This window comes from Oncorhynchus gorbuscha, linkage group LG08 (genome assembly GCF_021184085.1).
Source record: "Oncorhynchus gorbuscha isolate QuinsamMale2020 ecotype Even-year linkage group LG08, OgorEven_v1.0, whole genome shotgun sequence".
Taxonomy (NCBI): Eukaryota; Metazoa; Chordata; class Actinopteri; order Salmoniformes; family Salmonidae; genus Oncorhynchus; species Oncorhynchus gorbuscha.
In genome coordinates this window covers 63,517,531-63,530,205 of record NC_060180.1, presented here as the reverse complement: position 1 = coordinate 63,530,205, position 12,675 = coordinate 63,517,531, and the positions used below count along the sequence as shown (strand labels likewise).

The 12,675-nt window shown below is 45.3% G+C and overlaps 1 protein-coding gene across 3 annotated transcripts in view; it reads right to left on the bottom strand.

The window, feature by feature from the left end:
- Window positions 1-12,675, bottom strand: part of plppr4a (phospholipid phosphatase related 4a) — a 38,220-nt gene that overhangs the window by 7,080 nt on the left and 18,465 nt on the right. For all 3 annotated transcript variants that reach the window (XM_046360185.1, XM_046360184.1, XM_046360186.1), the window contains exons 5-6: window positions 7,816-7,873; window positions 3,173-3,346 (exon numbers count right to left, since the gene is read on the bottom strand). In XM_046360185.1, coding sequence (XP_046216141.1) covers window positions 3,173-3,346; window positions 7,816-7,873 — 232 coding nt within the window. The remainder of the gene's footprint in view (window positions 1-3,172; window positions 3,347-7,815; window positions 7,874-12,675) is intronic.

Genomic DNA, 12,675 nt, shown 5'->3' with positions numbered 1-12,675 from the left:
TCTCTTTGTTCAGGGACACATTATTTAATTTCTGTTAGTCACATGTCTGTGGAACTTGTTCAGTTTGTCTCAGTTGTTGAATATTGTTATGTTCATACAAATTTTACACATGTTAAGTTTGCTGAAAATAAAGGCAGTTGACTTTTACTGAGTTTATAATAGCATGAAACATATTGCTCAAAACTAGAGCATCCTGTTCTCATTCATACAGATAATTGAATATCTCTAACACCCTATACAAAAGTGCAACAGGACTCAAACAAGATAGCGAAACATGTCACTATTCATTACATCCATCAATATACAGACAGACAATTTTATATCACCTTATATCAGAGAATAATCAAATAAAATCAAATGTAATTTAGCAGATGTAATTGCAGGTGTAGCAAAATGCTTGTGTCCGTTGGTCCGACATTGCAGTAATACCTAACAATTCACAACAATACACACAAATGGAATTAAGAAAAATATAATATCAAGACAAGCAATGTCGGAGTCCGGAGTATAAATACAGTATATACAGTTGGAGTCAGAAGTTTACATACACTTAGGTTGGAGTCATTAAAACTAGTTTTTCAACCACTCCACAACCTCCTTGTTAACAAACTATAGTTTTTGCAAGTCGGATAAGACATCTACTTTGTGCATGACACAAGTCATTTTTCCAACAATTGTTTACAGACAGATTATTTCACTTATCCACTGTATCACAATTCCAGTGGGTCAGAAGTTTACATACACTAAGATGACTGTGCCTTTAAAAAGCTTAGACAATTCCAGAAAATGATATCATGGCTTTAGAATCTTCTGAAAGGCTAATTGACAGTATTTGAGTCAATTGGAGGTGTACCTGTGGATGTATTTCAAGGCCTACTGTCACGCCCTGACCATAGAGAGCCCTTGGTTCTCTATGGTGTTGTAGGTCAGGGCGTGACTAGGGGGTGTCAATTATTTCTATGTTTGGGTTTTAGTATGGTTCCCAATTAGAGGCAGCTGATTATCGTTGTCTATAATTGGGGATCATACTTAAGGTCTCCCTGTACCTACCTGCATTTGTGGGATATTGTTTGTGTTTGTGCTTGTTGCATGTGACAAGTAAGTCACGTTTCGTTGTTTGTTTATTGTTTTGTTAAGTTTCACTGCAAATAAAATATGTGGAACTCAAATCACGCTGCGCCTTGGCCCGTCTCTTCTAACAACCATGACACCTACATTCAAAGTCAGTGCCTCTTTGATTGACATCATGGGAAAATCTAAAGAAATCAACCAAGACCTCAGAAAAAATATTGTAGACCCCCACAAGTCTGGTTCATCCTTGGGAACAATTTTCCAACACCTGGAGGTACTATGTTCCTCAGTACAAACAATAGTATGCAAGTATAAACACCATGGGACCCACGCAGCCGTCATACCATTCAGGAAGGAGACGCATTCTGATGTCTATTTAACAATCTGATGGCCGTGAGATATAAGCTGTTTTTCAGTCTCTCGGTCCCAACATTGATGCACCTGTACTGACCTCGCCTTCTGGATGATGACGGGGTGAACAGGCAGTGACTCGGGTGGTTGATGTCCTTGATGATCTTTTTGACATTCCTGTGACATCGGGTGCTGTAGATGTCCTGGAGGGTAGGTAGTGTGCCCCCGGTGATGCGTTGGGAAGACCGTACTACCCTCTGGAGAGCCCAGCACTTGCAGGCTGTGCAGCTGCCGTACCAGGCAGTGATTCAGCCCGACAGGATGTTCTCAATGGTGCATCAGTAGAAGTTTGTGAGGGTTTTAGGGGCCAAGCCGAATTTCTTCAGCCTCCTGAGGTTGAAGAGCCGCTGTTGTACCTTCTTCACCACACTGTCTTTGTGGGTGGACCATTTAAGATTGTCAGTGAAGTGTACACAGAGTAACTTGAAGCTTTTCACCTACTGCACTGTGGCCCCGTGGATGTATATAGGGGTGTTCTCCCTCTGCTGTCTCCCGAAGTCCACGATCAGCTCCTTCGTTTGAATGGTTTCAAAAAGATTAATCTTTAGATTAGTGCTCTCCAATCCTGGTCCTAGTAACCTATTGGGTATGCAGGCTTTTGTTCTATCCCAGTACTAACACACCTAATTCAATTAATCAATTTGACCTGTTATTTCATTGACTAGATGAATCAGCGAGGTATGTTACAACATGGACTAGAACAAAAACCTGCATCTCCTGTCAGGCTCCAGGACCAGGACTGAAGAGCCTAGGGATGTGTCCAAAATGGCACCATTTACCCTATATAGTGCACTTCTTTTGACCAGAAAACATAGTGCCCTTTATAGGGGCTACGGTGCTACTGGCAGAGCAGCCTATATCTACAATAGTACAATAGTATCACCAGGTAGTGTCCATGGACCAAGACCTAGAAGATCAGTGATCTAATAGAATTATGCTAGATTTACTTGAGATGTACTGCAGATGCTGTACCTTAATTTGACACAGTTTCTCACAAAAGGAAAATAATCCTGTAGATTATAAATAAATTATAATTAATGGACATTTTTTTGGGGGGGTTGATAAAATATTTGTTAGGGCTAATCAAGTCTAACATTTATTTTTTTTAATAGATTTTCTTTACCCAATTTCCTGGTATCCAATTGTTAGTAGTTACTGTCTTGTCTCATCACTACAACAGGTCAAGAGTCCTCTGAAACACAACCCAACCAAGCCGCACTGCTTTTTAACACAGCGCGCATCCAACCCGGAAGCCAGCCGCACCAATGTGTAGGAGGAAACACCGTACACCTGGCGACCTGGTCAGTGTGCACTGCGCCCGGTCCGCCACAGGAGTCGCTAGTGCGCTATGAGACAAGGATGTCCCTACCGGCCAAACCCTCCCTAATCCGGACAACGCTATGCCGTGCGTCACCCCATGGACCTCCCGGTCGCGGCCGGCTGCGACTGAGCCTGGGCTCGAACCCAGAGTCTCTGGTGGCACAGCTAGCACTGCAATGCAGTGCCTTAGACCACTGCACCACCCGGGAGGCCAAGTCTGACATTTTTAAGGGGAAATTAGCCTTTTTATACCTCAAATGGGCTACAAATGTGCATTTCCTGCTGTGCAGGTAAATTTCTGTAACAACAGCATGATCAAATTAAGATACGGCATCTGTAGCTCTACTAGAGCTCTACTGAAGCATCTCACCAGGTAGACGGCGATCCCTCCTCCGATGAGGAAGCCACAGTAGACGTCGATGGCGTGGTTCTTGAACTGGATGATGCGGGTCAGCCCACAGATGATGCCACCCATGATGAAGGAGAAGACCAACAGGGGCTTCAGCAGCTTGGAGGATTCTGTCAACGTCGCGTTGAAGTACATCTGGAGAAGAGAGGAGCGATACACTCCGGCATCCATATCAGGAAGTCACCAACGAACTAACTAAAGACTTCCTAGTATGGATTGCATACAGCTAATAATTCAGCTGTCTTCTACACAGTTATCTATAGATACTGTATATCCAGTTTAATTAAGGATTCTACTGTGAACAAATTGTTCTTGTCTGTAGAGAGGCCTGGAATCAATATACTATAAACAAAGGACTTTTAACTTCAAACGGAGGTAGCCCCTTGTTCAAAACTTGATTTGCATTATGACTGCAGTCCAATTCAATCATTACAAGGATGACTCATGTTTTGGAGAACATTACAACCTTTCACTGCAGTACATATAACATGTATGTATGTAGACACCCCTTCAAATGAGTGGATTTGGCTATTTCAGCCACACCCATTGCTGACAAGCGAGCACACCGCCATGCAATCTCCATAGACAAACATTGGCAGTAGAATGGCCTTACTGAAGAGCTCAGTGACTTTCAACGTGGCACCGTCATAGGATGCCACCTTTCCAGCAAGTCAGTTTCTCAAATTTCTGCCCTGCTAGAGCTGCCCCTGTCAACTCTAAGTGCTGTTATTGTGAAGTGGAAACGTCTCAAAGCAACATTGGCTCAGCCGGAGAGTGCTACCTGCCAGAACTTGACTGGCCTCTACAGAGTCCTGACCTCAACCTCATCGAACACCTGCGAGCCAGGTCTAATCGGCCAACATCAGTGCCCGACCTCACTAATGCTCTTGTGGCTGAATGGAAGCAAGTCCCTGCAGCAATGTTCCAACATCTAGAGGAAAGCCTTCCCAGAAGCGTGGAGGCTGTTAAAGCAGCAAAAGGGGGACCAACTCCATATTAATGCCCATGATTTTGGAATGAGACGAGCAGGTGTCCACATACTTTTGGTCATGTAGTGTACATCACAGAATAATTAAATATAACAAAACATTTGACATAAACACCAGATTTTCTGCGTTTTCTTATTTTTATGTTATTTAATTATGAAATTACGCCCATGAGGCCTCTAGAGGGTGATTTTGTTATTTGACTGCAGGAAGCACAGTGAAAATCATCATAGAGCAGCCAGCATCCAGTGCACTTGATGAGAACCAGTTATACCAGATTCTAGTGAGGCAGTAGACAGAGGAGGTATGTGTGTGTGTGTATGTGTGTGTACCCCTACAGTATGTGTGTGTGTGTTTCTGTGTGTGTGTATGCGTGTGTACCCCTACAGTATGTGTGTGTGTGTTTCTGTGTGTGTGTATGCGTGTGTATGTCATGTTTTGTCATATATTGTCTTGTCATTATGCTTTCCCTTCTGTTCGTTTCCCCCTGCTGGTCTTATTAGGTTCGTTCCCTTTTTCTATCCCTCTCTCTCCCCCTCCCTCTCTCTCTTCTCTCTATCGTTCCGTTCCTGCTCCCAGCTGTTCCTATTCCCCTAATCAATCATTTAGTCTTCCCACACCTGTTCCCGATCCTTTTCCCTGATTAGAGTCCCTATTTCTCTCCTTGTTTTCCGTTCCTGTCCTGTCGGATCCTTGTATCTATTGTTCACCGTGCTGTGTTTGTGTATCGCCCTGTCGTGTCATGTTTCCCTCAGATGCTGCGTGGTGAGCAGGTGTCTGAGTCTGCTAGGTTCAAGTGCCTTCCCGAGGCAACCTGCTGTTCAAGATCGAGTCTCCAGTCTGTTCTCGTCATTACGAGTGGAAGTTGTGTTTTTTGATTGTATTTTACTTTACTGGATTAAAGACTCTGTTTTCGCCAAGTCGCTTTTGGGTCCTCATTCACCTGCATAACAGAAGGATCCGACCAAGAATGGACCCAGCGACTATGGATTCTCTCTACTCTACTCTCGAGTTCCAGGGAGCGATGCTCGGCAGACACGAGCAGGAATTGTCTGCTGCTCGGCATGCCGTTGAGACCCTGGCCGCTCAGGTCTCCGAACTCTCAAGACAGTATCAGAGTCTTCGTCTCGTGTCACCAGCTACTTCCGGTTCTTCCGAGCCTCCGGAACCTAGGGTTAATAACCCACCTTGTTATTCTGGGCAGCCCACTGAGTGCCGCTCCTTTCTCACCCAGTGTGATATCGTGTTCTCTCTCCAACCCAACACATACTCAAGAGAGAGAGCTCGGATTGCCTACGTCATATCACTCCTTACTGGTCGGGCTCGGCAGTGGGGCACAGCTATCTGGGAGGCAAGCGCTGAGTGTACTATCAATTATCTGAACTTTAAAGAGGAGATGATAAGGGTTTTTGATCGCTCAGTTTTTGGGAAAGAAGCTTCCTGGTCCCTGTCTTCCCTATGTCAAGGTAATCGATCCATAACGGATTACTCAATAGAGTTTCGCACTCTTGCTGCCTCCAGTAACTGGAACGAGCAGGCGTTGCTCGCTCGTTTTCTGGAGGGACTCCACGCTAAGGTTAAGGATGAGATTCTCTCTCGGGAGGTTCCATCCAGCGTTGATTCTTTGATTGAACTCGCTATTCGCATTGAACGACGGGTAGATCTTCGTCACCGAGCTCATAGAAGAGAGCTCGCGTTAACTGTGTCTCCCCTCTCTCCGACACTACCGTCTTTCCCCACTGACTCAGGTGTTGAGCCCATGCAGCTGGGGGTATTCGCATCTCGACTAAGGAGAGGGAACGGAGAATCACCAACCGCCTCTGTCTCTATTGCGGTTCCGCTGGTCATTTTGTCATTTCATGTCCAGTTAAAGGCCAGAGCTCATCAGTAAGCGGAGGGCGACTGATAAGCGCTACTAGACGGTCCTCTCCGTCAAGTACATGTACTACTTTACCGGTCCATCTACGCTGGACCGGATCGGCAGCATCCTGCAGTGCATTAATAGACTCTGGGGCAGAGGGCTGTTTTATGGACGAAGCCTGGGCGCGGGAACATGACATTCCTCTCAGACAGTTAGGGAGCCCACGGTCATGTTTGCCTTGGATGGTAGTCCTCTCCCCAGTATATTATGTGAAACACTACCTTTAACCCTCACTGTATCTGGTAACCATAGTGAGACCATTTCTTTTTGATTTTTTGTTCACCTTTTACACCTGTTGTTTTGGGTCATCCCTGGCTAGTGTGTCATAATCCTTCTTTTGATTGGTCTAGTGGTTCTGTCCTTTCCTGGAGCGTTTCTTGTCATGTGAAGTGTTTAATGTCTGCTATTTCTCCTGTTTGTTCTGTCCCCTCTTCTCAGGAGGAACCTGGTGATTTGACAGGAGTGCCGGAGGAATATCATGGTCTGCGCACGGTCTTCAGTCGGTCCAGAACCAACTCCCTTCCTCCTCACCGGTCGTATGATTGTTGTTCTGATCTCTTTAAGAAGCGTTTTGCATCCGCTCCTATCCTTGTTGCACCTGACGTCACTAAACAGTTTATTGTTGAGGTTGACGCGTCGGGGGTGGGCGTGGGAGCCATTCTGTCCCAGCGCTCCGATACTGACGATGGGGTCCACCCTTGTGCGTATTTTTCTGCTTCTGCTCCTGGTCTTGCTGGGTCTCAGTCTGTTCCCTGCCATCGCATCTCTCCTGTTCTTGTTCCTGCCCTTGCTGTGTCTCAGTCTGTCCCTAGTTGTTACTCTCCTGGCCTGTTTGGTCCTGTTTGCTCTAAAGTTTTCAGTTCTCTACCCGTGTCTCATTTTTTTTTTTTAGAGTAGTACCCTAGTTTCTTTTTTTTTTCGTTTTTCCGTTACGGTCCTGAGGAGAGGAGTTGGGTTCTTTCTCGGGACGTGCTGGACCGTTTGATCTATGATTTCCTCCGTTGCCGCCAGTGTTCCTCCTCGAGAGCGCCAGGAGGCGCTCGGTGAGTGGGGGGGTACTGTCATGTTTTGTCATATATTGTCTTGTCATTATGCTTTCCCTTCTGTTCGTTTCCCCCTGCTGGTCTTATTAGGTTCGTTCCCTTTTTCTATCCCTCTCTCTCCCCCTCCCTCTCTCTCTTCTCTCTATCGTTCCGTTCCTGCTCCCAGCTGTTCCTATTCCCCTAATCAATCATTTAGTCTTCCCACACCTGTTCCCGATCCTTTTCCCTGATTAGAGTCCCTATTTCTCTCCTTGTTTTCCGTTCCTGTCCTGTCGGATCCTTGTATCTATTGTTCACCGTGCTGTGTTTGTGTATCGCCCTGTCGTGTCGTGTTTCCCTCAGATGCTGCGTGGTGAGCAGGTGTCTGAGTCTGCTAGGTTCAAGTGCCTTCCCGAGGCAACCTGCTGTTCAAGATCGAGTCTCCAGTCTGTTCTCGTCATTACGAGTGGAAGTTGTGTTTTTTGATTGTATTTTACTTTACTGGATTAAAGACTCTGTTTTCGCCAAGTCGCTTTTGGGTCCTCATTCACCTGCATAACAGTGTACCCCTACAGTATGTGTGTGTATGTGTGTGTACTCCTACAGTATGTGTGTGTGTGCGTGTGTACCCCTACAGTATGTGTGTGTGTGTGTGCTTGTAGCTGGATTACTTACAGAGATATAGACAGCAGCGAAGGCAGCCAGAGTAGCATGCTGCGAGGGAAAGGACTTCCTAGAACGACAGGGGAGGGAGACAGACATTTTAATCTTCTGCTTGAGAGATAGTGAGACAGACTCTGAAAGGAAATCCACCGTAAAGGGTACAACCCATGATCGCATTGCCACAGCAGTGAGTTGGTTTTATTTGCCCCTCAAACACTGACCATATTATAAGCAGTTTGAGCACATACGCATAGCAGGCTTTTGTTTTATACCAAGCCTGAGCTAGCTTTCCAGCAAGGAATAAAGTCAACAAATAGCCCTTTATGTACTTTAATAATAAAATGACAGCCAATCTGATTTCAGGGCTGTGCTGTCGCCACCATTTGTCTATGCTCCATACCCACCTGTCTATTAGAGTTTTCCAAACCCTACATCATTAGTACAATACAAAAACAGCACCCTTAAAGGACTTAAAAGCAAGTTTTGTCTGACAACTGAGGGACTTTCTAATATCGATGCCGTGGTTAGGGCAAATGTTAACAGGCCAACTTCCCTTCATGAGAGGCTGGACAGAACAGAAGACACACAGTATACATTCCGCATATTGATGAGTAACAGGAAGTGACAGCCGTGGTAAGATCTGAAAATGATAGCTGTGAAACGCTCAGCTGCCTGGGCTGTGTGTGGGTGCAGGCAGGTCTGCCACAACATTCCCTGTTTCGTAAGTGCACGGGGGATGAACTGAGTGGGTTGTAGAAACACCATCTTCAGTTTTCCTCGCTCTCTTCTCATTGCGGTACCAGCAGACCGTAGCTAGGACTGCTACATTGTTCAGTGAGTCAGACACAGTATTCATTAGTTTAAGCCAGTGACTTGGTATAGAGTGGAGACATTAAGTGCCTTTAACAAACTAATGTCTCTGAGACTGGTAGTGAGTCACTCCTGAGGTAGAGGCTACTATGGGTGTTTTTCTGCAAGCTAGCGCTGTTATTAACATTACACTGTTATTAACATTACACTGTTATTAACATTACGCTGTTATTAACATTACACTGTTGTTAACATTACACTGTTATTAACATTATGCTGTTGTTAACATTATGCTGTTGTTAACATTACGCTGTTATTAACATTATGCTGTTGTTAACATTATGCTGTTATTAACATTATGCTGTTATTAACATTATGCTGTTGTTAACATTATGCTGTTGTTAACATTATGCTGTTGTTAACATTATGCTGTTATTAACATTATGCTGTTGTTAACATTATGCTGTTGTTAACATTACGCTGTTATTAACATTACGCTGTTGTTAACATTACGCTGTTATTAACATTATGCTGTTGTTAACATTATGATGTTATTAACATTATGCTGTTATTAACATTACGCTGTTGTTAACATTATGCTGTTGTTAACATTACGCTGTTATTAACATTATGCTGTTATTAACATTACGCTGTTGTTAACATTATGCTGTTGTTAACATTATGCTGTTGTTAACATTACGCTGTTGTTAACATTACGCTGTTGTTAACATTATGCTGTTATTAACATTATGCTGTTATTAACATTACGCTGTTGTTAACATTATGCTGTTGTTAACATTACACTGTTATTAACATTACACTGTTATTAACATTACACTGTTATTAACATTACACTGTTATTAACATTACACTGTTATTAACATTATGCTGTTATTAACATTACGCTGTTGTTAACATTATGCTGTTATTAACATTACACTGTTATTAACATTACGCTGTTATTAACATTACGCTGTTATTAACATTATGCTGTTATTAACATTACACTGTTATTAACATTACACTGTTATTAACATTACACTGTTATTAACATTACACTGTTATTAACATTATGCTGTTGTTAACATTATGCTGTTGTTAACATTATGCTGTTGTTAACATTATGCTGTTGTTAACATTATGCTGTTATTAACATTATGCTGTTATTAACATTACGCTGTTATTAACATTACACTGTTATTATTAACATTGCTAATGAGCATTTTGTAACATCTCACTGGGCAAAAATTGGTTGAATCAACGTAATTTCCACGTCACCCCTCATGCTTCAGTATTCACTTTAGTTTTTTTGCAGACTGAAGTCTACAATATTTACTGTAGTATACTGTAGTATTACAGTTTACTATAGTATAAGAACTGTAGTTAAAAAATTGTAGTGTATACTATAGAAATGACTGTCGTGTTTTTGCACACTGTAGTATACTGTAATATTTACTCTAGTGTTTTGCGGACTGTAGTACAGTATACTGTGCTATTTACTTTAGTGTTTTTGGGGACATTACTGTAGTATTTACTAGTGTTTTTGTTTTATTATCTTCGGCATAGAAGTGAGGGGGTGATTTCTCCTTGAGGAAACCTAGTGAAGAAATACAAAAAGAGCAAATATTCCATAAACAGTAGGTCTGAATGGATAGTTCATAGCTTCTGCTATTTCCTATAACCTGTAGGGAACACAATATATTGTCTATACTTGGCATGCAGGCTTCTCATCTACGGATGGCACAAATTGGGATATGGGAGAGTAGAATGAGCATGGTATATGCAAATTAAATACTAGTATTTACTACAGTCTTTCAGTGTTTTTGTGGACTGTAGTGTTTTTGCAGATATTTTATTTTGTGGATAATACTGTAGTGTTGAGTATTTTACAGTATAATACTGTCACGCCTTGGTCATTGTATTTTGTGTTTTTGTTATATGTTTGGGTAGGCCAGGGTGTGACATGGGTTTATATGTTGTTTTTCGTATTGGGGTTTGTAGTATTTGGGATTGCGGCTAATTAGGGGTGTTGTATAGGCTTGGCTGCCTGAGGCGATTCTCAATTGGAGTCAGGTGCTTATCCTTGTCTCTGATTGGGAACCGTATTTAGGTAGCCTGAGTTCGCGTTGTATTTTGTGGGTGTTTGTTCCTGTCTCTGTGTTTGTCACCAGATAGGCTGTAATTAGTTCTCGTTTCGTTTGTTGTTTTCGTAATTCAGTTATTTCATTTACCGTTCTCATTCATTAAAGTCATGAGTAACCTACACGCTGCATTTCGGACTGACTCTCTTCATTCAACAGACGAACAACGTTACAGAAACACCAGCCACCACTCACAGACCGAGCAGCGTGTGAACTGGCAGGAGCTAAAGGACGACGTTATGGACAGCAGAAGCATGGATTATACGACGTGGGAAGAAATCGACAGGTGGGCGGCCGACCCAGAGGGAGTGCAGGCGCCCGCCTGGGATTCGCTTCAGCAGTGCGAAGAGGGCTACAGGCTAATGGAGTTTAAAAGGAAAACACGGCGACGCAGAGCGAAAACCGAAAGTAACGGGGGAGAGCGCAGAGAGAGAGTGGCTGAGTCAGGAGTCAGACCTGAGCCTACTCTCCCTGTTAATCGTGAAGAGCAGTTGCAGTGGGAGAGGCTGCACCACTTGGAGATTTGGACATGGGAGGAGGAATTAGACGGTAAAGGACCCTGGGCGCAGCCGGGAGAATATTGCCGTCCCAAGGAAGAAATAGATGCGGATAAAGCGGAGAGGCGCAGGTATGAGGAGGCAGCACGGCGACGCGGTTGGAAACCGGAAAAACAGCCCAAAAAAATTATTGGGGGGGGCTAGAAGGGAGAATAGTTATGCCAGGTAGGAGACCTGCACAAACTCCCTGTGCTCACCGTTGGGCTAGAGAGACCGGGCAGGCACCGTGTTATGCTATGGAGCGCACAGTGTTTCCAGTGCTGGTGCAGAGCCAGCTGCGGCACATACCAGCCCTTCCTATTGGCCGGGCTAGAGTGGGCATCGAGCCAGGTAAGCTTGGGCAGGCTCGGTGCTCAAGAGCTCCAGTGCGCCTGCACGGTCCGGTCTATCCAGAGCCACCTCTACACACCAGTCCTCCGGTAGCAGCTCCCCGCACCAGGCTTCCTGTGTGTGTCCTAGATCCAGTACCACCAGTTCCAGCACCACGCACCAGGCCTCCAGTGCGCCTCGCCTGTTCAGCGCAGCCAGCGCTTTTCTCCTCTCCTGCGCTATCGGAGTCTCCCGCCTGTTTAGCGCAGCCAGAGCCTTTCTCCTCTCCTGCGCTGCCGGAGTCTCCAGTCTGCCCAGCGCCGCCAGTGCTCCCAGTCGGCCCAGCGCGGCCAGTGCTCCCAGTCTGCCCAGCGCCGCCAGTGCTCCCAGTCTGCCCAGCGCCGCCAGTCTGCCCAGCGCCGCCAGTGCCGCCAGTCAGCTCAGCGCTGCCCGACAACCAGTCTCTTCCAGATCTGCTCGACAACCAGTCTCTTCTAGATCTGCCAGCCAGCCAGGATTTACCAGAGCCTACTACCTGCCTGAGCTTCATCTCAGTACTGGGCTTCCTCTCAGTACTGGGCTTCCTCTCAGTACTGGGCTTCCACCCAGTACTGTGCTTCCCCTCAGTACTGGGCTTCCCCTCAGTACCGGGCTTCCCCTCAGTACCGGGCTTACCCTCAGTACCGGGCTGCCTCTGTCCCCGGCTGCCCCTCTGTCCTGAGATGCCCCTCTGTCCTGAGATGCCCCTCTGTCCTGAGCTGCCCCTCTGTCCCGAGCTGCCCCTCTGTCACGAGCTGCTCCTCAGTTATGTGGGGATCAGGGTGAGGACTATTAGGCCATGGTCGGCGGAGAAGGTGGATTATCCCAGGACGCGAAGGGGAGGAAATAGGACATTTATGGAGTGGGGTCCACGTCCCGAGCCAGAACCGCCACCATGGACAGACGCCCACCCGGACCCTCCCTATGCTCTTGAGGTGCGTCCGGGAGTCTGCACCTTATGGGGGGGGGGGGTTCTGTCACGCCTTGGTCATTGTATTTTGTGTTTTTGTTATATG